This window comes from Colius striatus, chromosome 2, assembly GCF_028858725.1.
Source record: "Colius striatus isolate bColStr4 chromosome 2, bColStr4.1.hap1, whole genome shotgun sequence".
Classification (NCBI taxonomy): Eukaryota; Metazoa; Chordata; class Aves; order Coliiformes; family Coliidae; genus Colius; species Colius striatus.
Window position 1 is genome coordinate 48087272 of NC_084760.1, and position 27445 is coordinate 48114716.

The 27445-nt window shown below is 42.2% G+C and overlaps 1 protein-coding gene across 2 annotated transcripts; it reads right to left on the reverse strand.

The window, feature by feature from the left end:
• Nucleotides 1-1603: 1603 nt before the first annotated feature.
• On the reverse strand, nucleotides 1604-27414 carry RTN4IP1 (reticulon 4 interacting protein 1). Of its 2 annotated transcripts, XM_061990356.1 has the most exons (10): nucleotides 27079-27152; nucleotides 26569-26772; nucleotides 25387-25538; nucleotides 23160-23228; nucleotides 22820-22944; nucleotides 17804-17852; nucleotides 16167-16303; nucleotides 13855-14038; nucleotides 12422-12514; nucleotides 1604-1737 (listed from the first exon to the last, which is right to left on the reverse strand). In XM_061990356.1, the coding sequence occupies exons 3-10, from the start codon at nucleotides 25510-25512 to the stop codon at nucleotides 1621-1623; spliced, it is 900 nt and encodes a 299-aa protein (XP_061846340.1). In that variant the 5' UTR covers nucleotides 25513-25538; nucleotides 26569-26772; nucleotides 27079-27152; the 3' UTR covers nucleotides 1604-1620. The 2 variants fall into 2 exon arrangements, with proteins under 2 accessions (XP_061846340.1, XP_061846339.1); XM_061990355.1 differs by lacking the exon at nucleotides 26569-26772 and having other exon boundaries at nucleotides 27079-27414.
• Nucleotides 27415-27445: the final 31 nt, after the last annotated feature.

Sequence of the window (27445 nt, forward strand, 5' to 3'; positions counted from 1 at the left end):
ATGTTTCTTCACAGGGGAGGTGTCCCATCCCTCTGGTGGTTTTTGTGGCCTCCTCTGCACCTGCTCCAACAGCTTTCTTCTGTCTTTCCTGTGCTGAGGACCCTGCAGCTGGATGCAGTGCTACAGATAAGGTGTCACCATAGTGTGGCAGAGGGGCAAAATTGCCTTTCCTTAGCTTGCTGCTCACACTGCTGATGCAGCTCAGGGTAGGGTTGGCTGCATGTGCACATTGCTGGGTTATGTTGTGGTGCTCGTCACCCACATCCCTGTCGCAGGGCTGCTCTCTATCCCCTCATGTCCCCAGGCTGCATTGACCTACATGTAGATATATATGCAGCTCTCATGGAAGAAGTTACCACTTTCCTTCCATCTCTGTGCAGAACTGCATGGGAAATCACACCGTAGCCCATCTCTGGCAAAATGTTAAGTTTAAAAACAGCCCAGTGGCCACATTACTCAAGCACTTGGAATCATAGAATCCTTATGGTTGGAAAAGACTCTTAAGATGATCCTTGACTCCAACCCCTCCTCTCACAGTGCCAAGCCCACCACTAACCCATGTCCCTCAGAATCTCAGCTTCATGGCTTTGCAATAGCTCCAGGGATGGGGACTCCATCACCTCCCTGGGCAGCCTGGGACAGGGGCTGACAACCCTCTCAGGGAAAAAGTTCTTCCTCAGCTTCGATCCCTGGGGCAATTTGAGGCTGTTTCCTTGTATCTTACCATTCATTACTGGAGAGAAGAGACCGATCCCTACCTGGCTACAACCTCTTTTGAGGTAGTTGTAGAGAGTAATGATGCCTCCCCTCAGCTTCCTCTTCTCCAGGCTAAACATCCTCATCTCCCTTACCTGCTCCTCATAAGACTTGTTATCCAGACCTTTCACCAGCTTTGTCTCTGGACACACTCCAGTGCCTCAGCGTCCTCCTTGAAGTAAGGAGACCAGCAGTTACAGGCTGTACGGTGGAACAGGGGCTCCTGATTTCTGACAAAATCACATCTAGCCTACCTGCAGAAACATTGTAGTTAGCTGAGTCCATGCCAGGAGCTGGACACAGGAGTCTGCTTCTATTTAGTTATACCATCAGAGATTTGCCAGATCAAGATTAAAGTACTGGTCTTGAGATAGCCACTTGATACAGGAATGGTATACAGGTTATTACTCAGTTTCATTCAAAAGTGAACACAAATAGGAATGGCCAAGGAAAAAAGGACAGCACGTTTCACATGGACAATTGGACAGAAATGTGACTCACCATGTCATGATTTAGTGAAAACACCTGGAAAATAAAAGCTCCGGGACTTACACACTGAAAATGCTGCTGTCTGTTCTTAACCCAGGAGTGAGGGGTGTTCTGCAAAAGCCACAACTGCATTCTTAACATGGTTTTCCTGTAGAACTACCTAAGAGGCAGTATTTCTTGTCTGTGTACTGACAGTTATTAACAGGTACAATAGGAAGGAATCAAAGAGCTTTTTAAAAAGTTTTGTTTTAGAAAAAACACAATGCATCCTGTGTGAGGTTTTAAAAAAGAAGCAGTTGCTACATACCAGTTCGTGTCCAAGTGTAATTTACCACTAAAGGACTGACTGCAGGCAGAATAATAATTGGAGATCCTTTATTTTCTACTAATTACATCAATCACTGTTTTTCCACGTGCATGTCCTGCTTCCAATTTCTGAAAGGCCTTTGGAACTTCAGAAAAAGAGAAGACTTGATCAATAACTGGTTGAATCTGCAGAAAAAAGGAAAAAATGTCACAGTATTAGCAATACTATATATAATATAATACATAATTATAAATAATAATAACAACTATATAATAAGATATCACCTTCACACCTCAAAACTGTATGGAGAAGGGGAGGATTCTTTATAGTCACTAGCTTTTAACTTATTCAGGGACCCTTCTGCATGCAGGAGGCAGCTTTCAGCTGCTCTTTACGTAAGTTTTGAAACATTTCTATTACTTCAGAGCCCTCACCTGGGACTCTCAACAATAATGTCATCCTGCAAGGCTAACTTCTCTCTCCCTTTAAAAGCTGACACCGTGATTCAACTTTTTGTTGAAGAACATTTTTTCCTCATATTTATCTACTGGTTTTCTTGTTAAACTCCAGAATTCGTAAAAGGTCATGTTTTAAAAACACCTATGGAGACAGGGCCTATCTGCATCAGTACAAGCCTCAAGCACCCTTGAAAGACTTGGCCACGAATGAAGTACAAAGTCATCCACAAACATTTGTTGCTGAATCATTGGGTACACTTGAAGATTCAGCTACTGTGTATTCCAACAGGCGTAAATCATTACGCCCAGCTTGCAATGACTGCTACTTTGGCATTAATTTTGTAGAGGAGCCTTCTGGATTGTTACAGACTAATTTCTAATAATGAAGGTGAAACTACCCTATTCACTGTCCTCATTATGAACTAAGGAGCCCGAAAGCCCTACAAGCATTTTCTTTAGACATCATAGCTTACTGACAGAGGCAAAAGAAACCTCATCTGCTTCTATAAAATACCTGTCACTGCTGGTCCAAGAGAAGAGGCTTTTTCTATCATCAGGCTCTGAGTCAGCCTTCCAAAGGCCAAAACCCGTGCACAAACATACCCTCTCCCACCCCCTCCCACCGACCCTGCCTACTCTGAGGCTGGTCGCTCACCCTGGGTCCCCTGCATCAGCCCAATGCATGTTCTTGCATTGCTGAACTGATCCTCATCCTCTTATCAGAGGAAAACATGAACAGTAGATGAGCCTGAAGCTAGCTGTGGAAGATTTCAAGTAACAAAGATCCAAAGAGCCTATTTATTGTGCTAGAAAAAGATCCTTGTTACTTGTGTCAATGAAAACAAATCCTTCATGCTTTTTCCTCACAGCTGGTAGCAGGCACATTACCTTGCTGCACGCCCCAGAACTGACGAGTGCCCTCTCCTGGTAGGAAACAGCAGCGCCAAGGGCACAATGCGGCAGCATGAGAATGGTGCTGCCTTGCCAAAGGCTCGCTTACTGCTACCAGAGAGCAAGGAGGTGCATCCAAGCATGCTGCAGCACTACCAGCCCACGTTTCCCAAGCAGCAGCAGCACTGACCAGCCAGTGGTCTCCCCAGCTGCACCACAAAGGCAGTTGTCTGTGCTCATTCAAGTTCTGTTCTCACATCTGTTACTTTTATCTTTATTCATACTCAGTGCCTTACCTTGAAGACTATTCACTGTACTAAAGTAAATGCTGGCTTTGCTTATATGCTAACAGTAATCCAAGACATCAATAACTATTACACTGCAGTGTCTCCTAATCTTCTCATGAGATTTTTCTTTTTTATTCAGGCAAGGCAAGCTCTCACAGCAGAGTGAACCCACATGGCAGAAGAGTTAGAAATGAGCAAATTCTCTTTTTCTTTGGAGGGAATTAGCAGCAAAATCACTACCAGAGCAACTGTGCAAATAAATACATTCACCAAGTGCCTCAAACTCGCCATGCACCAGGCTACAGGACTGGGTAATTTCTTTCCCTTGTTCTGACAGGACAATCTCTGTAAACAAACCTCTAGCAAAGCAAGTAGTAACACACATCAGAGCCACAAAGAAACTGTTTAACACTTTCTGCTGCTCAGCTGGGGAAGAAATGTGGGGCTTGATTGATGGTTCAGGACAAAATCATGTCTGTCAGCATCCAGCACAGAATGGAAACGTTGTCTTGGGCATCAGCAAAGTCAGGAACATGGACCAAGTGCAGCAAAAACACTGAATGAGACAATGATATTGGGTAAACTGGGTGTCTGAGTAAACTGCAGCTGCTGTGAGGATCAGCAGGAGGAACGTGCTGCTGGTCAGCAGTGATTGTTTTGAGGACGACCAACTCTTGCCTTCATAGGCAAAGCTTGGGAAAAAACCCAAATTCAGGAACACCTTAGTGAGCCAAGCACAAGTGCAGCACTTGTTACAAGTACTTATTGTTAATGGCAATTATAGACAAAGCTGTGCTTCAGATAAGAAAAAAAATTACACAGAAACTCAGCCTGCTGGAACATGGACACAGATGATCCTAGTGGGGCAAGAGGCTGGAAGGAGGGGAAATGGTTTCAGGAAGAAAGCAGTATGACAGCACAAGAGGTATGAGGCACAAGGGATTCCAGAGAAAAGCCAAAGTTAATGTCAGACATATGCAGCAACTGAGAAAAAATGAAGGAGGCACCTCCCTGTTCAGCTGTCTGTGGTCATTTACTGTAGGCTGCAGCTTACAGCCCTGACAGGAGGAGGCATGTTACACCCTCAGCCTATTAGGTCAAGTTGAAAGCACAGACTTTGAAAAGTGGTGATGCAGGGATTCAGAGGAACCCTAAATTCAGCTTCACAGTTCAAAACACCGTGTACATTGCAGCCACCACGCACTCAAAGCCCATCTGCTACATTGATGTAACCTCTAGCTCCATTTAAATGCTGGCTTTAGGCAGTGCTATAGAGAGACATGAATACTGAATTGATGAGCCTGACAATCTAGAGCATTAAACATTTTATCTGTCTGGCTGGTCAGTCCCATTGTTTGAACAACCCTGAAAGGGCTGACCGTGTGGCAGCACAGTGATTCACTCAGCCTTTACCATAATCCACTGACTAAGATAAAATTTCTTCCTGTGAACAGACAAACAAGTAAGAGAGCGTCTGCTGTTTGTTGAATGTCTGATAATAAATGGAGATTAACTGGATAACAAAAACACTGCCTATTTACAGCCACGCATCAGTTCCTTGCCAGAGGACACCTATTCGTTCAGGGAAAAGGGATTAAACTAAAGTCTGGGAGAGAAAGGATTACACACACCCGCATTGAAATGTTTATCTGAAAACAGATTGGGCCTGAAAGGTATTTTCTTCCTCTTAATTCTCTCTGAGGCAGGACACGCTATAGAAATGAATCTCAGGCCTCTTGAAATGAACCCATGTGTTTGGAAAAACAGAGTAACTGCTGATGCTGCTGACGGCTGCCCTACCCCCAGCCCAGCAGCAGCATCCCTGCCAAGCCCGGCTCCGCAGGCAGCGGGCAGCCAACAGGTACTGGCAGGGGCGGACTGGTCAGCAGCAACACACTCCCGCACACGCCAAATTCCAGCCCACCCCCGGGGGTCGCCGTTTCTGCTATAGTAAGGACACGGTCTGAATTCATCGGGAGGGGACAGGCGAGAAAACACGAAGCTGGGTTTGACCGTCGCGTAGCGCCAAGTGGCTGCAGTGGGTGTGGAGCTGCTTCCCGCCGCTGGAGGGAGAGCTGCAGCCTCGACACTTTCGGGAGAGACACACCCGAACCTCAGCGCAAGCCTCGTTCCAAGAGAAAAAACCCCTCCCTTCACTCCAAGGGCAATGAGAGCGCATTGGCTCTCCGCCGCGTTTGTAGAGGAGGGCTACCTTGATTTGCAGGGTGCCTCCCTCCCAGTGCATCCCTCTATTTAGGCCTCGAGCAGGAGCCACATGTCTGCTCACGGTCCCTGCCCACACTTTAGAAAAAGAGACTTGCATGATCAGGGGACTGGAGCATCTTCCTTACGGGGAAAGGCTGCGGGAACTGGGGCAGTTTAGTCTAGAGGAGACTGAGGGGAGATCTTATTAACATTTACAAATATCTAAATGGTTGGTGTCAGGGGTTGGGGCATCCCTTTTTTCTATGGTACCTAGCAACAGGACAAGGGGTAATGGGATGAAGCTGGAACACAAAAAATTACATTTAAACACAAGAAAAAGCTATTTTAATGTGAGGGTGAGGGAGCCCTGGCACAGGCTGCCCAGGGAGGGTGTGGAGTCTCCTTCCCTGGAGGTCTTCAAGACCTGCCTGGACACGTTCCTATGTGACTTGATCTAGGTGAACCTGCTTCTGCAGGGGGATTGGACTGGATGATCTCTAAAGGTCCCTTCCAACCCTACCATTCTATGATTCTATGACGTGTACACAACAAGAGCTGTGGTGGGCTCCGCCACACATCAAAATGCCCTTGAGGGCTCACCACGATGCAAAAGACCTGCTTGCCATTTTGGCTACCCAAATTACAAGATAAAGGCTGTCTTCCTCCACAAATTACCACCATATCCAAACAAATGGAGAGCTTAATACTTTCCTCTGGCCTTCAGTAAGTCTCCCTTCAATGTCAACAAGAGACTTGGACAGAAAACATTACAAAGAACCTTTGAATCACTACAAAGTCCCTGTGCTGTAACTATACATTTAGTTATCATTCTGTACTTTATTGCCATCTCATGGAAAAACTGCTGGTCTGGGATCATGGAATCATACACTCATAGAATGGTAGGGGTTAGAAGGGAGCTTTAGAGATCATCTAGTTCAACCCCCCTGCAGAAGCAGGTCAACCTAGATCAGGTCACTGCTGTTCCTGTCCTTTCTTCCGTTTAGCTGAGCTTCTCCTCCTCTGCTGTACCCAGGTCCTTTGGGTTGTATTCCACCCCTTTTCTCATCCTTCCTTTCCCCTAAGATGGCATGCAACAATGTATGCTGAGCTTTGTATTTCTTGCTAACATTAGGTTCTAGGGTCAACCCTCACTGATGACAAAGATTCTTGCCTTCTGGAACACTGTCTCTGGACACATGCCATATGGGTAGCTTTGCAACTATACAGTTCCATGTTTTTGATTTACCTGTATTTCAGATAATCCACACTTTCATCCAGAGCACATTAAAGGACATCAAGTACATGACATTTCTGTCCCAAATACCCAACAGAAATAAAAGGGATCCAATGATCCAGTCTCATACACTCATAGGAAGAACGGTGATGGAGGGGTTAAGACACATGAATGGAATGCACGTGTCCTGGGATCAACTCCCACAGTCACCAACAACTTTACTACCAGGTTGTGTTTGTTTTTCAAGCCAAACTACATGCTTCATATCAAGCCTTAAACAGCAGCCCACAGGAACTCAGGAGTATCACCTACAGTCCTTCAAATGCTACAACATAAATCACAGTTATGCAGGCTATCAGGGTATGGTACAGAGTGTGGAAGAGGCTTGAAAAAACCTCTAGTTCCTTACCTAGTCCTGGCAGAGCAGCTTCCACAGAACACAATGAAGAGCAGTAAGAAACTGGAACAAGCCCAAAATTGCAGTGTGTGCTAGCCTAGCCCAAGCCTACATCAGTAGAAATGAGGAAGATCCTGGATTTAGTTATCTACTGAACCATGCTGAAAAACCATTAACTAAAAGAAAGAGCAACTCTCTCTTTTGGAACTCCCTAGCAGTCACGTTCATGGCAGTTGTCCTGATATTTCTGCTGGTAATTAAAGCAACCTGGGGCAATGCTACCATATAATTAAGGCAGAACAAACTTTAGTACAGTGTTTTATATATATGATTGTACACATATTTATATATGAAAGTAAATAATGTATGAGATTATCTATTCCAACCCCCCCTGCTCAAGTAGGTTCCCCGTGATCAGTGGGCACAGGAACATCTTGGGGGTTTGGAAACCTTCCAAGAAAGAGACTGCACACCCCTCCTTTGCAGCCTGTGCCAGGGCTCCCTCACTTTCACAAAAAAGAAGTTTTTCCTTATGTTTAAGAGGAACTTTTGTGTTCCAGCTTGTGCCCATTACTCCTTCTTCTATCACTGGAGACAACAGAAAAACACATTGCCCCATTCTCCTGACGTCTACCCTTTAGGTTCCTGTGTTAATGAGGTCCCTCCTCAGTCTTTTCTAGGCTGCACAGCCCCGGGTATCGCAGCCTTTCCTCATAGGACAGATGTTCCAGTCTCCTGATTATCTTGATGGCCCTCCGCCAGACTCTATCATTCTCTCTCTCTGTGTGTGTCCTTCTTGAGCTGAGGAAACCAGAACTGAACACAGGAGTTCAGATGTGGCCTTAACATAGTAGAGCAGAGGAGGAGGAGAAGAACCTTCCTCAACCTGCTGCCCACACTGTTCTCTATGCACACCTGAATGCCATTGGCCTTCTTGCCCATGTTTATTTGCTGCCCACCAGAACTCCCAAGTCTCTCTCTGCAGAGCTGCTCTCCAGCAGGTCACCCCCAGCCTGTCCTGGTGCAGGGGGTTGTTTCTCCCCATGTGCAGGTCTCTGCACTTGCCCTTGGTGAACCTCAGGAGGTTCCGCTCTACCCAACTCTCAAGCTGGTCAAGATTGGGCTGAAAGGCAGCACAGCCTTCTGGTGAATCGGCCAGTCCTGTCAGTTTGGTGCCATCAGGGAACCTACTGAAGGTCCCTCTGTCCCCTCATCTAGGTCATTGATGAAGATCATAGAACGGTAGGGGTTGGAAGGGATCTTTAGAAATCATCTAGTCCAACCCCCCTGCAGAAGCAGGGTCACGATGTTGAACAAGACTGGCCCCAGAACCGATCCCTGTGGAACTCCACTGGCACAGGTCTCTGACTCGACTCTCTGCCACTGATCACCACCCTCTGGCCTCTGTCATTCAGCCAGTTCTCCATCTACCTCACTGTCCACTTATACAAGCCACACTGCCTGAGCTTTCTGATGCTGTAATGGGAGATGGTGTCAAAACCCTTGCTCAAGTCAAGGTAGATGACATCCACTGCTCTCCTCTCATCTCCACAGCCAGTCATGCTATCATAGAAGGCTATCAGGCTGGTCAAACAGGATTTCCATCTCCAATGATAGGACAAGGGGCAATGGGTCCAAGCCGGAACATAAGAGGTTCCAAATAAATACAAGGAAGAATTTCTTCTTCACTATGAAGGTGCCAGAGCACTGGAACAGGCTACCCAATAGATTGTGGAGTCTCCTTCTCTGGGGACATTCAAAACCCACCTGGATGAGTTCCTGTGTGACCTACTCTAGGTGGTCCTGCTATGGCAGGGGGTTGGACTAGATGATCTCTCGAGGTCTCTTCCAACCCTTATAATTCTGTGTGACTTTTCCGCAGAATCAATTTTTACCCATCTGATACAGCTCTGCCCTGAAGGAAAGAGATACTGCACAGACACATACATCTGCACTGCATTTAAACAGCACTGAATCAAAATGAAAATTAAAAATTTCTGCCTGTTAATCCACATGCTCCAGGGGTTCGGCAGGAACATGCTTCCCTTTACAATACTAAGGAGTCTTTTGAGTCTGCCTTCCTCCAACAGGCAAAGTTAAGTGCTCAGATGTAAGTTAGATACTTTCTACAGACATATGAAGTTATATGAGTTTTCACCAAGAACTAAATGAAACATACTTAGAAAGGAGGAAACAGTTAAGCAAGCAGCAAAACCCAAGACTATCAATGTTAAATCCACAACACTGACCACAAATACATCAAACTAATTCTGATGAAGCCTTTCAGTGATGCTGGCAGCTTAGACCAGTGATGCTGCTTCAGCAAACAGTGTGCCAGCAGATCTGTGTCCTGAACTGAAGGCTTTGTTGATTTCAGTTGTCTTTAGATAAGAACCTTGTAATTCCCCAGTAAGGTTCTGCCACAGAAAGATCCCCAGCTTCTGACACGTGTGTCATCAACTCATTTGGAGGATCCCATGTTAAGGCAGTCCTTACTGGCTTGTAATTAACTGTTGGAGCTCAACTCACAACAGAGACTTCCCAGCAGTTCAGAAAGTAGCCAATATCTCTAAAATTTGACAAGGAACTACTCTTGCAGGAGCTTCCCAGCCCCTCAATCTCACAATAGACTCTTTGCAAGATGCCCGACTACAACGTAGAGAAAAGGGCTCATTAACTAAAAATGGTTTTACAGTCTTCAGAGTTGAGATGGTGTGTAGGTAAATTACAAAAGGAAAATCATTCTCCGTTCTTGCATTACTGGCTCGTCAAATTCTCTCCTTCTCCTTCCCAGGAAAATAAAGCTGTTAAAAGAACTCTTCCTCATAGCTAACATCTTGCTTCTCTATTCCTTGCTGCAAAGATCATCTGTGTGAAAACCAAATATCTTGAAACAAAATGACCTTTTTTGCTTATTCTTCATCCACTGAAGGACTGAGAATCCTTTTGCTTCCCAGAGGAACATGATGAACTCATCAGAACTAAAAATCTATATCAGTGCAAAAGGACTAGAAGAAAAAAAACACTGACACATCAATATGAAGTGTAACTGCTTCAGGGGCAGGCTCTCCAAAGCATCGCTTTCTGTAACAGCATCTCTCTAAAAACATCAGCTCTTCTTAATTATCTTCATTTAAATCTCCCTTCTTGATTTATACTTTCCTGAAAAAAAAGCCCCTAATTTTCAGGACCTCTCCAATTGCTCTCCTATTCGCAAACTCAAAATTAAGGTATCAGTAACAGAAAAGACTGTTCAAAAGAACTAAATATGCATTACTCAAAACTGTATTCACTCAAAACTGAGAAGTTCAACTACGTGACCTCACTTTGCTGGCTTCCTCAAGTCTTCTTGCTAACCTTTTATTGCTTTGTGGTCTTTTTTTTTCCCCCCTCAAGTTCTCATTTTTTCTCTCCTATTCAAACATAATCATTTCTTTTCACCTAGTTATGGGAAATTATGGTACACTTCCTCCAGTAATTGTCTCCTGCCTTTTTTTCCAAACACCTACTCCTCTAAACAGATGATTGGTTTAAGAGAATCCTTAAATCAAGAGCCAATTTAACATTGATGATAAAGGTCATAGTCTTACTAACATCTGTCTAAATGGAACACATCTGTGTCTTCTAAAACACTGATGATGGTGTGGGTGTTCACAATGCTTTAGAAAATGGAGTAAAATGCTGCTAGAATAATGACTACGCAGATAAACGGTCTGACACTATGACTTGTTTTTGCACAGAGAATAAAAGACCAAGAAAACATCTCTGTCCTCAAGATCAACTTACAACAAAAAGGACATCAGGACATTCATATATGTATGATGTACACTTTAAATGGCATTACAAGTCACCTGTCCAAATTATTTGGCAGAGAACGTCGATTAAGCCCTATCTTTATTGCATAAACAGTCGTTTCCCAAGAGGCTTTCATGGGCATATTCTGCATTTGTTTTGCATACAAGGTAGGAGCAGAACACAAAACAAGTTGTGACTGAATCAGGAAAAACTGCAAGAACAAAGACAAGGGCATTTCTGTTTCTTAGACTGATTATTTAGTAGCGTGATTGGATGCAATCACAGGATGAAGAGCATCTTCTGGCACTTCTTTCTTATCATGGGATAACGTCTACAACACTGGACATAATGCAAAGGGTAGTGGTACAAAGCAATAGCCAGGAACACAATTCACACAGCTTATTTGCTGTTGCAGCCGCTCCTTATGAGAATATAACTTTTCAGAAAATACAGACTTTCCCCTGTCTGTGTCAGCAGCACACTGGTCATGACAGGGGAACAGGAGAGACTGAATTCAGGAACATTTTTGTTCTGATTGGCAGCACTGATCAGCCATCAGGCATTCAGTCTGACAGCAGTTTGTTTATTCTTCTCCAAATTGGAATATAATACATAGCACAAAAGGAGATCAACAATCAAGCACAAGACAGATCTAAATTTTACTAATGTGCACAAATTTCAAGCACAAGATGGCCAGACAGTTCACATACTGGAATTACCAGCAGTCATGGCAGACTCAAGTTCCTTTTGTGCTCAAGTACCACATATGAAGATTAACAGCAGTTGTCCATACTCTCTACTCTGGGAATTTTGGCAGCATAAAATTATCCAAGAAAGGCCACTGCCAGGACCTACAGCACCTACATAGTCCAACAAACAGGCAGTCAGCTGCTCACTCTCACAGCACATTTCATAACAAGCTCATAAACCGGACAAGATCAGAAAAACAGCTATCTGTGATTCTATGATTATATCTGCCACCTCATGCCTTTTCCCCAAGTCCACTGAAGCAATTCCCCAAAAGCTTATGAACTCTCCCCATATTCTAAGTCACTGCGCTAACTTAGAACAAACATACTCTGAAGCACTGAAATAAGGAAACACAAGGTTCTTGCCACCACTCTGCCAATGCAGATTGCCTACAACCTGCAATAACCTGAATGTTCCAGTCCTGTGCACGTTACGGGCAGGACTCCTGACCATCTTGAGTGGTTCTGCATATGCAGACACAGGCAGTCACGATCATTTGTACCGAATGAAACAATGAGGCCTCTCAAAATATTTCATTTTCAGCACGAGAGTTCCTGCTAAATGATTACCACTGGCAAAAATAATCACTAGATATTCTTTCCCCATAACTTGGTAAGCTTTGTGTTTTTAAGAACAGGTAGGGTGGGGACGGGGAAGGCAGAACAGTCTTAAGGATTACCAACTCCTACATTCCATGCAACAGGCTGAAGTTAGAAACTGCAGCAAGTAAATTCTTAACTGTTTTTTCTCACTATGGTTCTCGTAATATCCCTTAATTTCGAATTATATCATTTTTGAGTCAAAGCAGCACCTCTTTCAGCACAAATACCCAAATAACCATTACTGACATACCTTTCCAGCATTGACTAGTTCTGCTATTTCATCCAAACTTGGGCCACTTGGCATAAAAAAAGCCCACCGATAATGGACTCCTTTAAGGAGATGCTGCAAGAAAGATCACAAAGATATTAAAAGATCATGAGAAGGAACTGAAATGGAAGCATTGGAGAAGTAACTTTAAGGAAAAGACATGGAAATTATCTCCTAGTGTCTGAAAAAAAAATATGACACCTAAGCATGTAGATTAAATGTACAGACAGCGATGTCGTATTGCCACAATAGGATCAGGATGAATTTTGTGTCCAATTGCACAGGTCAGCTTGTGTGTGTAGAGGAAGATAATCACCTTGCCCCTGCAGCCAGAAACGGCATCATTTGTTACATAAGAGAGAAGTGGTGTAATGTATTTATACACATTCACAAAGTGTGTGAAATAAGCCCAGTGATGTGACATTTAGAACCTTCCACCTTAGTGTCAGTGATTAGATTTTCCACTGTCACATCTGCCAAAGTCATCACCATCCAAAGACAGGTGGCAGCTCACATGAAAAGCACAAGTCAAGAGCACCTCCTCTGAGTAAACAGGAAGAAGAGCCATCATCTGCCAAAGAGAGATGACTTGTAATACATGGCATACAATGTCTCTCATCATGGAAACACACACACTGAGAAATAATGTTACATTATTTCTTCCCAGTCTTTTCATTTTCGTATTGAGCTTTCCTTTCAAAGTACTGGTGCAGGACTTTGAATCTTATTCAACCATGGCATCACAGGAACACCATAGCAACTGCTTGAAAAGTATTCTTTTGGAGAGCAAGTACACATGTTGAGAGAAGAAAGAGGAAAGTTCTGAAAACCCTCACTGATTTGGCCACGGGCAGAACCTTTTAAGATCCAATTATGAAAACTAGAAAAATCAGTATCACCATGCAGACACATGAACACGAAAGAGATGAAAGACTTTCTAACCACCCTCAACCACTTTTATTACTCTTTCGTGCTGGAATAGGATGAAGAGAATCAGTCATGGAATAGTGTTTTGTGAGAAATTCTGACCAGCCTAAAGCAAGTAGCAAAACCACCCTCACTTCAATGGGACAGGGATTTGCTTTGTTTGCTCTGAAACACTGGCTGTCAGCAGGGCTCACTGGGGAGGCCATATGGAAAAGGACACAATGAAAAAAAGCACAATAAGGAATCAAAACTTCAAAGCATCCCAAACTACCACATACACCAATCAGCACCACCTCAAACCTCTTTTTTTTTATCCTCAGTGTGAGAAAGAAGGAAAGAATAAAAATGAATCTGAAGTGTACTTAATGATATATGAGGAAAATTCAACAGATGCCTCTCCACGTGCCAAATGACTAGCAGACAAACCACAAAGGAAGCCACTAAAGTACTACATAACACTGAAGTACATAAAGGATTTTGTCAAATACCTTTAGAGTTTTGGAACCAACAGTGACTCCTGTTTGTAACATGCCATCAGCCACTCCAAGTTTGTCCATATTGATCAGGAATGGTGTCACTAAAGTGACATACGTTGCTCCTGACCACTTCTTCAGGAGATCTAGAGCCCACTTCTCGGTGGATCCACCAACATTATCTAGGATGAAATCAAATCTGCAGGCAGGTGAAAAACGGGTTTAAAATCATTATATGGGAAAAAAGATATTCATCATGATTAAGCTAATTCATATCAGAAATTGACTACAGTTTACATTTTTACTTGTCCCTGCAATGCAATAAAATAATCTTCCTGCAAGACAGCGGCAAGAAAGTCCCAAGGCTTAAATGGCAGCTTTATTGTACAATGTGAGTTAAATGTATAGGTTATTGCCCACTCATGGCACAGCAGACACAGGCTATTTAGAGAACTTACACTGCACTTGAACTCCAAAAAGCAGACTCTTAGAAGCATGACTACATTCTCTACTTGCTTAAAGCCTTCTAGAGCTCTCTTCAGTCCTCCCACTGAGACTACTGAAACATCCTTGAGGTCTGGTCCTAGCACTGAAAAATATGTTATGTGCATGTAAAAACTAGTCTGGAGTCACGCCCTGACTAGGAAAACCTCCTGCATGTGCTGTACTCACATAAAAGGCAGTTCCAATGGCCAAAGTTGCATAAACAAATTACTAACCCTTATCTCCTCACACCTTTTCTGTGACCCATTTCTCAGCTTTTTCACTTCTAAAAGTCTGGTTTTACCTCCTTATTTGTTTTGGGGCCACGTTACCTCTACTGACAGCTCTTTTCTTTCCATCTACCTATTCAATGTAGAACCTAACAATGCAAAGGGTCTAAAACTTTCCCCCCATGGAATGAGTACACACAGCCTCTGGCAACATGCCACAGCTTCAGCATTGCTTCTCATTATCCCAGCTTGTAAAGGCTGAGTAGAGTAACAGGGAGCTATGTACCTGTTCGGGTAGATGCACAGCTCACTCTTATTTCTATCTGTAAATTTCCAGCAATCTCCAGATTGCAATAGATATACGTATACACACACACACCTAAATCTAAATAACCTACAGGTAAGATGGAAAACACTTTATGCAAATTAAATAGAAAAGGTCTTATATCTGGAAAGATACTTTTCCTGCCCATCTCCCAAGATATATTTTCATGTTAAAGTTCAGTCAATCTAACAGGTTGCTTCCAACAGTAGAAATTAAATTCCTCAAAACCAATGCTCCAGGAAGAACTAGCTTGCTATGGGGTCTGAAGAGCCAGTACAACTGAAAAGGGGAGGGAAGTAGGAACATTTCGCTCAGTATACCTGACTGGTATCATAAAACTATCATAAAACTGCACCCTAGAGCAGTGCTATTGAGATCTCCTAAGAAGGGTCACTTGCTAGAACTAGTCTTTAGCATTTAAGATGTTGAATTGCACAAAGGCAAACTGAGCACTGCTTTCAAACTGCATGTCCTGCCCATACAGACAGTACCAGTGCCCTGGCAACTGACCTCAGGCCTGCTGGCAAACACATCATAGTTACAGGGCACGTGCCTTCTTAGCACAGTTATCAGTAAGGTTCTTTCACGGATTGAAACTTCCCACGAAGTTAACTCCATCTAGCTAAGAAAAATGGTGTAAATATCATATTCAAATACAAGTCACAGTAGACCAAATTTGAACAGATGGAAAGATTACAAAAGCAAAAAAAGACTTCTGTTCCAGAGAAAAGCCCCAAGCTAGTTTAAACATAACTGCTGTGACAAGATAAGTGTGATTGTTTATCAGAGGCAGTCATGCCCAATGTTAACTGAAGACGATTTACTGCCAGTTGAATTGCCCAGTGGCTAAAGACCTTCAGGTAAGTCATATAACTGCTTCATGACACCATTCTTCCCTCTAGAAGATCAATTTTACTATTTGCTAACCTCACACAGGATTTCTGAAGCTTATTTTAATTTATTCATGCTTTGTAAATACTCCAAGATCCTGGGCTGGAAGCTGACAAAGCTGTTCAACTGACAGTTATTGAAGAGAAGTGCATGAAAGTGGGCTTGCCTCTACAAGCCCAATTAACTGGCTTAGTCCTACAATGAAATCTCTGCTTGGGATACTTGCTTGGCAAATTGCATTCAAAAAGGGCTGGGATGAATTTGCTTTACAAAGTAATGCTTTAGAGATGGGGAAAAAAAGAGGAGGGAGCTCTGATAGGCTGCAGTCAAGCAATCAAAAGGCAGAATGCTTGACTGCCAACTCCTTCATCTCGGTATTAAGCAACACAAACACGTACAAGGGTAACGCTTTAAGCTGCTCTTCCAGGTTTCCAGATTTGTAATCAATCACATCATCTGCTCCAAGCTTTTTCATCAGTGTGCTGGCATCCTGAGAACAAACTGCTGTCACGTGAGCACCCCAGGCCTTCATCAGCTAAAAACAAGTACAAAAAAAAAGTTCAAAGTTTAAAATTGAGTGAAACGTTAAGAACAACTTAAAAAGCCAAAGTCCCATTATATTTATATGAAAAAGGAGCTCCTTTAGTAGGGAGACTGTATTGCAACACAAGACAACTTGTCATATATCCCACAAACAAGCAATGGTTAGAATTTATCAATATTTAAGGAGGTTTTGGGGAGGAAAGAGTTGGTGTGGAGGAAGGAGGGGTTTTTTTTAAATGCCATTTACAGAATTCAGGTGTCAGGATAAATAAGGCTTAAAATGAAATACTCATTTGTCATCTGAATCTGCCAGCTAAATGTATACCAAGAGGTATTGCCCAAGCTACCAATCTATAAAACTGTGACCAGATTAACCATTACATAGTTTTAAATAGTTAAAATTAAAATATCTTGTATTCTTATCTGCTCATTCATTGTGCCATAGATCTATCTCACTGGAAATAACTGAGATATTAACAATGGGAAAAAGAAGGAAGTGGTCTCTGATTTACCACAGGGAATATGTCAGGTTATCTTCTACTTCAAAAGGTACAGCAAAGAAACAGTTTTTGCTAGTTATTAATCTCTTTTGCAATCTTGTTTTTCATTCACAGTAATATTTTTTAAACTTATTGTTGATTAATTAATGTCATGTTCTCAAGATTAATCAGGTAGAAATCACTACCAGTCAGTGACTTAGTCAGCTTTATCATGGATCAGGCAAATAGCATACCACTAAAAACTCTCCTACAGGCCTGTTTAAAACCACTAAGTTTACAGCCTAGTAACATGGAACATAATGATTTCATCATCCAACTTCTGTATTTTTTTCATAGTCTCAAGAGAAAGATGTCTCAGCATGAGATGACACCGATTAGAATCAAAGTCTCCAAATTAAATGAGAGCATAAAAAGAAGATGTTCCACAATTAATGGATGAATAAAGCAGTATGTTGACTCAAAAGTTTGGAGCTACTGGAATGAAGACAGACAAAAAAGGAGGAAGGCAAAGACAGTGAGGGAAAGTTAATTTAAGCTACTGTGCTTTACATGGGCTGCACATAAAAGCCTGATGCCTCTTGTATCACTTCACTGCCTACAACAGATACAGTGGATGACACATTCTCCATCAGTTTTTCTATTCATACACCAAGTTCTTCTCATGTTTACGGAGCAGAGCTGACTGAAAGATAATGAAAACAAGCCACGTATTTCAAGCTACACCAATTAGAGACTTAAGAAGCGTGCCCTTTCACTACCTACGCTCACACTCTTTCCTTTGGAAGTCTCTGCCTCCCACTTCAAACTAATACAACGTAACAAATGGAAAGCAACACACTGAAAGTATGTCCTTTTTGGAAACACCAAGCAGATCAGACAGATTCATCAGTAGCTTACTATTTCACTATTCCTCCCCTCAGTTCCCTTCCATTTTTTAGTTTTTCAGATGGAATAATATGAAGATGCACCCTGTGCGTGCTGGTTTATATTACCTGTACAGCAAATGTACCAATTCCTCCTGAAGCTCCTAATATTAATATTCTGTAAGAGAAAATTAAAAGATATTAAATAGCTCTTTAAATAAACTCTGTACTATGTATTCTAATGCTGCTTATACATCTCCGACACCAAATTATTTTAAGCAAAAGACTGTATTTGTCATTCAGTGTTACTTAGTGGTTAACTCTTCAGATCGCTGATAATTGTGACTCAATGCTGCTGATGGTGTTTCCTGTGCAAAGAGGATTACCTCGGCAGAGACAGAGACTTCCTCATATGTGCTCTCCACTAAATCCAGGCAGTGGAGCTGTCAGGCAGTAGCATTTACCACACAAAAACCCTGTCCCTCTCCTCACTTTCCCAAACACAATTGCTGTAACTCCTAAAGAAAAAAAAAATCTGATTCACCAACATTTTACACAAATTGGTGTTACCTAAGAGAAGAAGTAGCTTAGGATCATGTTATTTAGGGAAACTGGGAACTTCACAATATATGGAAGATAGTTTTCCCATATTGCCTAATATTTACCTAAAAGAAAGACAAAAATACAATGAAGTAGCCTAGCCATAAACAAGTGTAAGTTCTTTTAAATGATGACATCTGCCTTTTTCTTTAGAAAGAAAGGCAGCAAAATTTTTCCAGTTCAGTAAGTTTCAGAAAGACTCTGTAAATGCCAGGTTGTGAAAGCTGTCACACGAGCAAGAAAATGAAACAGCATATTATCAAATTATTGGCAAGTGGGAGTTCATTATAATGGAATACACTACCCTAAATTTCACAAATCTGAATGCAAGTTTAGTTGTGTGAGAAGCTTATCGCCAGCAGCCTAATCTCTGTTCAAAAATGTCATCTGGACATTTTATTAAAAAGCTAAACTTCTGAAAATGAATTAGTAAGAAAGCCCTGCTGCTGAAGTTACAAAGACTGCTTGGACTTTAGACTCATTTGCTAGTACTAGGACAAAAGGTAGACCCGAGATGAAGCCTTGGCATAGGACCGGGGAACATCATGTTTCTTAGAACTTCTGCTCACCAATGTCATTATCTTCAGAAGCTTGTGATGTTCCTTGCTTTAAACCTCAGTGTGCTGGATGCTGAAGGAAATTGCTTTTCACAGGGAAAAATTGTACCATACAAGCTGGATTCTCAGTTTACAAAAATTCTTTGAAGTAACCTAAGAGACTTGGCTTTGGTCACAGTATCCATTTTAAAATGCTTCCTCTTTTGTAACTGATCAGATTCCGTTCCCTCCTATTTCACTGACCCAAGCTGCAAAATTCAGATTAGGAATTTGAAACCACTATGCCTGCAGCTTTTAAATCTGCCAAAAAGTACTTATCCTTTGCACCATGCCTCTAACGACAGATGCCTGGAGCAACTTTCACATTTAGATTTTGTTATACTTGAAGGCTCAAGGATGCTATGCTCAAGATTCTGGGTTAAGCCCATCTTTACCCTTACAAAGGGCAGTCACAACTAAACCCTTTCAAAACAACCTTGTCAAACTGCCTTTCCAATTTTACTCCTTGCTTAAAAGGCTTTTCTTTCACCACAAATTTTGGAGAAAACTGACATTTTAAAATGTACATCTTGCTCAAGGATTCAGGTAACATCTTCAGTTTTGGGGAGCTACTTGGCTAGGACACTTTTAAAAAAAATTTTCTTCTTCAATAAAAGACCTTGAGATTCTTCAGGTAAAAATACCTTCCAGACTTGGTTTGTTCCCATGTTACATGGGTTATTTTCTACCAAACTTTCTCGTTATTAAAACTCTCTCCATACATTGTGACTTCAAGCAAGCTCTTAATTTCAAAGACAAACTATGCCTGGAGATCCATATGCCAAAGCTCAACAGATCAGTTTTATTTACAGCACTGAGGGCAACAAGATGCATTGTGTGGTCCTACACAAGTCAGTGGAGAAATGTTTGAAGGTTGAGGACCTGTTAGGGTGGTACTGAAGGATCACAGGTGGTGGAAAGTGCAGGCACAGTTTTGTCTGCATTGCCTCTGGAAAACACAGCCAGTAGAAGACACATCAGAGAAATTATTTTTTGCTACAAAGATGAGCTCAGGAGTAAACTAAGGTATAAGCATATGCACAAGAGAACAAACTAATGAATTATTTGACCTGAACAGAGATCCATGAGAATCAATTATCTCAAAAGAACAAAATACACATTCATATCCCAGGCTTTGCTCCCTTCTGACAAAAGCCACATAATTCAAGTCAGCATTCACCAAGCCCTGTATGAGGCTCCATCAGTTCAGATGTTCAGAGTCAGCAGATTTCTCCAGATGAGCATATCATGGGATTTGAGAGTTCAGCCTTTCTCCCTGGGCCCTGCTTGAAACTATGCTGTGGTCAGAAACTAGCACCAGGGAGCCAGGACCTGTTTCAGCCGTGTGTCCCCACCACAAGAGATACAACAGGTGGGGGGTGGATCTACAGATCAAGAACTAATATGTTCTCCAGATTAGTAACAAGCAACAATTTTCAGCTACATTGCAAACATTTCTTGGGGGAAAAAAATACATTCCATTTGATTATGCCAATGACATGTCCCCAAGAGATTTATTTCTGTATCATGAAGCATTTACCCTAGCAAGAAGTTTTACAACCTGTGTTCACTTTGTACTTCTCCACAGACAGAATGACAAAATAACACTAAAGAAAATACTTTCTTAGGGTATGAGATCATTCAAATTGTCCTTGTACCAACATAACCAGGAGCATACGTTTATAGCTTACAATAACCAAATCCAGCACCTCTCCCCAGCATAGTTAAACATATAAAATATCGAGTCTGTATTTATAGACAAGACCTTCACTTAATAATAATGTAAATGTTTTCATGAACTTCTCAAACTGTCAGGTTTGGTTTTATCATGCTTTTTGTGAATACAGTAAGCATGAAATTTAACAGCTACCATTTAAAAGGTCTACTGAAACAGGATACTGGCTGTCCAGATATTATCTGCTAAGAACTTCAAAACAATAGAATAATCCTGAACATTTTGGATAACAGGAGCTTACAGTTTTAGCTTGTGCAAGGATATTGACATAAATTACAGTGGCAAAGGATAAAAGTTGTAGAGAAACTACTAGAATTGCAGGGAGGCAGGAGACATCACGAACAATGTGAGCACACTTCAGAGGTAACTTGTCAAAACAAGATCTGTGTGAGTGTGTGCACATGCTCCTGTCAGATAAACATATGGTCAAATAGATGTTGGCCTGTCAGTATTTCTGGTTAGCTCACCCTTCCACCTTAAAAGAAGTAAAGGAAACAATACACACCAACAGAAAAATCTTGCTATTTCTAAGAGGTCTTAACACTGCAATAAAGTATCACTGAAGTAGCTTTCATCAAGGAATACAGCTGCTCTTTCAAAATAAAGACACACACTGATGTGTATAGACATCCTTCTACACAGCTATTTACATACACCTCCAGGAGACACAAAGACCAACATAAAATCCCATATGGAGGTAATTTGTTACCAAACATATTAAATTACTTCAAGAAATTAAGAAATATTTGTGTAAATTATTGTCTTTTGAAATTATTGGCTTGAAAGAATAATGTAAAGTTCATGGAATATACTTTTGCACAGCCCCTTCAAGGTATTTTATATACCTTCTTACATTAAATTTTTCAGGGGAAAAATGCTACTATAAGACATTCTCTGCTGTTTTTACAATTAAAAACTTCTAGATGAGAACCACCATAATCTTATAATCTAAGAACTACAAAATGTTTTTTGTTGATAGAGTAACTAACTATTTACTGGGAACATAAAAGTAAATGTAAAATGTAAAGACACAATATAAATGCAATCTGAATTTCACTTTTAACTGTCTACACACTTACCTGAAGGTACTTTAAACAAGGCTAGCCTACCAACATATCTTTAGGTTAATTCTACTTACATGTGAAACTTAAGATAATAAAAAAGTGTAAATACTGAAAAACAAAAAGGAAGGCAACATATCTAGAATTTTGTCACTAGATAGAAGTTAATTTCAATTATGTCACTTTGAAGTTGCTTTAAACTTTGCAATTTCATTTTCTCAAAACGTTGTTTATCTTTAGAACAATTACTTGGTATTTTTCATGATGAAATTTCCCGTGACCTATGAACAACCCCTCACTCAATTATCTTGTGAACACCTGGGTGAAGGATTTCAATAAATCTAGTGTTCTTTGCAATGTGTTGCGTTACAATGGTAACAACCAAGATAAGAAGAGGTCAAGCATCTAGACTAATACCCAACAATTACTTTGTGACCTAACATTTTTGGTGCAGCATAGGAATTTTAATTATTATTTTACAATTTCAGTATTTTTACTTTTACTATTCTTTCCATCTGAACATTTTGCTATCTGTTTACACAAACACACGAATGCCAAAAATAACTGCAAATTATCGGGAGAAAAATGGCATCTGCTCCAATCTTTCAACGTGTTTTTCTTCTTCTGTCCTCCATCTGCCATTGCCAGATTAACAGGTTGATAAACAAAGTAATTTTTTTCTATTTCATTTGGCTGGTTATCTAGCACATTTTCCTCTTCTACATTCCTGACCTCATCAAAGTTCTGGCCTACAGGTCAAATGACACCCGGTCACCTGCTCATTTTTTTCTAAGAAGTTGGAAAACTAGTCTGCTCCAAATGGCCCACATGTGCAGGAACTGAGTGAGCCATACTTCTGTGGTTGCAAGGGCTTTTTGTGAGTTGCCAAAATAACTGAGAGAGGATATTACATTTGGATAGCTGTCCTAGAAGGCAGCAAGGCAAAGTACACTTCAGCTAGGGTCTTTGCTGCAGTCTCTAAAGAAGCCCCTCTCTCAGAGGTTGTGTAGACTGAATCTAGCATCTTCAGGCCAGCTGGTCCTTGGGAATGTCATGGTATATCAGTCTTCACTGCTGTTGGACATGACTTACACAAGCTAATCAGCAGAAAATATGAAACACTTATGTTTTAGCACTAGAACGAGTGACTTACCTTTTCCCACTACAATTACTTCTGTTCAGTCCTCCAACTTGGTTCATGGCAGCCCAGGCTGTGAGACCTACATACGGTAAGGAGGCAGCTTCTGTGTGACTGAGACACTTTGGCTTAAAAGACACCTGAAATAAAATTGATCATATCTAAGTCACACAGCAGATCCTACGTGAGACTGAAACATTTAAGCAACTTTTACTGCATTACATTTTCATCTACCTTTGTAACTAAATCAATCCCAGCACTAAGAAATAAACAGTTACTTAGACAACGAATTATAAAAACGTCAGTCTTCACAATTTTGGGGTTTTGTCTGTTAGACACGTTTTTGATGGTTTACCTCATTTCCACTAGCTACCACAAACTCTGACAGAGTGCCCTGTTTCCACGGAGGAATTGCTGCCCACACCTAAAACCAAACAGAAAACAACTCTCAATTTTTTGACTTTGCACAAAGAAATCTTTTTTTTCCCCCAAACTGCAGAATGCCTTCACCCCTGCTAATCAGAAACTTGTTCTGCATACTCTGTACACAAAAATCACAAGACTGACTAAACGAAGGACTGCAGAGCTATGTAAACAAATCGTACCATATTGTATACGACATAAAATTTTTCAAAAAACCCAAACTACTTCTGTCGTGCCAGTGTCGTGGTTTGGCCCAGCTAGCACAGCAGCACCATGACAGTCTCTTGCTCGGTGCTCCCATTGACCCTTACCCACATTACAATTGCGGAGGCCCGAGCAAAATGGGAGTAAAAAGATAAGCAAGGTTGTTGTGGATTGAGACAAGGGCAGGGAGGGCTCACTGCCAATTACAGTTCCGGGCAAAACAGACTTCAGTACTCGACTTAGAGAGTAAAGTAGGAAAGTTTATTCTACAAGAAACAGACCAGAATAAAAGCAAGAAGGGAGCAGGATGATGAGAAAATTACAACCAGCACTTTAAGATCTCCCTCCCCTATTCCTCCTTTCCTCCTGGGCCCAACTCACTGCTCCCGATATCTCTACCTCCTCCCCCCTCAACGGCTCAGGTGGGCAGGGAGCGGGGGATGTGGTCAGTCTCTCACAGATGGGATCTGCCGCTTCTCCCTTCTCAGATGAGGATGACTCCTGGCATTCTTCCCCTGCTCCAACACGGGGTCCCTCTCCTGGGACACAGTCCTTAATGAACTTCCCTGGTGTGGGCTGCTCTCAGCAGCTGCGGCTTCTGCCAATACAGGGTCCCTCACACAGGACACAGTCCTTGGTGAATATCTCTGGCGTGGATTCTTTGCCACAGTTGCAGTTTCTGCAGTTATAGGGTCCCTCTCTCAGGACAAGACCTTTTCTGGGCATAAGTTTAATGAGCTGCTTTGTCATGGGTTCTTTCCCACAGTTACAGCTGTGGATATTGGGACACAGCCTGCTCCAGTCATAGTTTTAAAGAAGAAAATCACTGTCCCTGGCTCGGGGTCTGCAGTGAAGTGATTGGGTCACTCCCACAGGACATAGCCTCCTCTGGCCATAGTCACTGTCCCTGGCTCAGGGCCTTTAATGAAGTGAATCACTACCCCTAGTCCAGGCCCAGCTGTAGCAACATGAGTCTCTGCCCCTGATATGGGCTCATTATCAAAATGAGTCTCTACTGCTGATGCGTGGTCTTTAAAGAAATGAAAATAAATCTCAGCTTCACCAGTTCTCTCTGTAGAATGCAGGGGAGTCTCTGCTCCAGCACACCTCCTGCTCTCTTTCATCACTGACCTTGGAGTTCGCATGGTTGTTTCTCTCACTGTTCCTACTCCTTGCACCATCACCAGCCAGAAGAAGAAGGGACAGAAGAAGGAAGAAACAGGAAGAAGAAGGAGGAAGAAGCCTCCTCTTCTGGCTTCTGACTTAAAAAGTGTTTGCGGAGGCATCTAATTGGCTCAGCCCCAGAAGTGGATCTGGCTCAGAGTTGGGGAAAGTTTTGAGCAACTTCTTACAGGAGCCATCTTTACAGCCCCTTCCCCCTTACTAGAAAAGGCTGTCATGTCAAACCATGACAGTCAGGAAAACCCAGACTGGACAAGATGGGGTGGGGAGGCACACAGAACTTGCTGTACTAAAACTGGTGAAATGTGAAAGCAGCTGGTGAAGGTGAAAGTAAACAATAGCTATATTTATGTGGAGGCTCATAAACTGGTTCTTGGGTTATTTAGGATAAAAACTCTGACATAAGTTACTCAAGAGAAAAAACTCAACTAATCCCTTCCTGTTACAATCCTATCATCGGTCAAAAATGAAGCAGCATCTTGAGTATGCACTCATAAACAAGTAAATTCCTCTCTTGCTACCATTGAAATGAACCAAAAATTAAAAAACAGAAGGGAAATTAACTTGTAAAAGCAAGTCTGCGAAAGATCAAGTTTTTCTGAGAAAAAAGGTAGGGAAGGAAGCTTTCTGGGAACTTACTGTGACCCTAGTCAATGCCACAACATAAGAAAAAATAACTTTCTTAAGAGGAAAATGAAAACTGAACATCTTATGGGTATATTTTAACTATACACTTTAGAGAGGAGAAAAAAAAAAGAGATTGGTGGTACTACCTCATCTCCAGGTTTGAAATACGACACATTCAGTCCACATTCCATAATAACACCAGAGACATCTCGACCGAGTGTTAGTGGAAATTCAGTGTCCGCACTTTTGAGTTTCAGGGGATCCCGCTTCATATTTAATGCAGTTGCACCGTAACCACCTGCAAAACATGACATTAAACATGGCAAATTGTACTAAGTCTTCATTTATTAACAGGATAATTCTCATTAGACATCATCATCTGTACCTAATGTGGCTAATTTCTCTTATAACTTAAACATGCCAAAAATCTGCAATGTTTTATAAAGAGCAAATTCCATTCTGGCTTATTTGCCCATTAAATGGCTCTTCATTATAAAAATACTTAGTATGTGATAACACTGTTGGAAATTCTAAGAAGCCTGCTGGAAATGCTGCATTTTCCAACAGCATCATGTCACTTGAAATCCAAAATAACTCCAAGCTTTCCATTTGTCTTTTCAAACAAAGTACTATAAAAAGCAACATGAACATAATTATAAAAAGCATTAAGGCACATTTCCTAAGATGAATAACCTGAACTTCTAGTCAGTAAGCCATAGCTATATGCTTCAAACTCTCAGAATGATCCATCCAGTAACTCCATTCAGCCTAAAAAGCCTGCTTTCAGAGCATGTACACCCTTTCCGGTGTTTAGACAAGTCTAAGTGCCCTATAATGCTAGAAACTGTTTTAATATTGAAAATAAAAGACACAAATGCAGACATCTCAAAAGCACACATGAAAACGTAGCTTCTTCCAAGCAGTTTTATACTCACTCAAACTACTGGTTGCAGCCCAGTAGTTCAAGTGGAACACTCAAAATGAATCTTCAGACAGCAGATATTCCCTAATAAAACCCACAACTATATACAAATATTTTTTTAAAAAATAATTTATTAGAGAGCCCAAACACAAATTACAGCTCTGCTCCTGGAGGTATCTCTGCATGGACTCCTGAATCTGATTTGATATGCAAGATCACTTCTCAAGATGAAATATAAGGTCTGCTACTGCTGTAACTTCCTTATTATATTTCAAATCTTTTAATCAAGGAAAAAATCTAATTCAGTAGGTCAAAGAGTTAGACAAAGACATCAATTTCCTGGGCCAGGTGACAGCAGGTACAAAGGAGCATGACAATGACAAATATGTTTTGGATTAGGCCACACCTTTGAATATGGAGGCAAATTTGACCTTCAGCCCATTTCAAAGATGGGAAAAACTCAGGAAGGGGGAACGCTGCTCCTTGGAAGGACTTGTCTCTTGAGCACCAGCACCCAGGTGGTGGCAGGGATTGGGAAGGAGGCCAGGAAATAAAACCCACCATGGTTATGCCACTAACGGAGGGAAGTTGACCTGTGTGTGTTTCAAACCTGCAGAGGACAGCAGTTAGTCACTTGGATTAAAAGCTTACAACCCCCATCCCCTCCTCCCCCAATACACACATATTCCTGCCTTTCAGAAAGCCAAAGGCTTCTTGTACTGTTCCTAGAACCTGAGAAGGACAGTTTTTAAAGGGTGGTTTCCCCTAGAGCAGGAGCGACATGTGCTTCGAAGGGGCCCTCTGGACGCTGCTGGGACAGATGCCTCCCGGGCCGGTCTGGGGACAACGCCGGCAGGGTTTTGGGGGCCGTGTGGAAGCTGCGCTCCGAGCACACATGCTCGGGCCCGACACTTACTTCTCATGCTGAGGTCGATGGGGTTCAGGCTTGCGGCGTGAACCTTAATGATGACCTCGTTCGGGAAGTGTATGATGGGGAACGCCATGTCCCTGGTGAAACGCAGCACCTCATTGCTGCCGTACCGGTCTATGACCCAGGAGGGCATGATGGACCTCACCCGCGGCGAGGCGCGGAGGCCGCGCACCGGCGGCTGCCCGCCTGCCCGCACCACCTGCAGCAGCGCCCGCCCGCCGCTCGCCGTCCCCTGCCGCAGCATTGCCGAGGCAGCCGGACGGGCCAGGCCCAGCGGGATCGTTCAGCTCCCCACCCACTGCTGCACTCAGCCCCGGAGACCCAGCCCGACCCGGCCGGGCCTCCTCCCTCA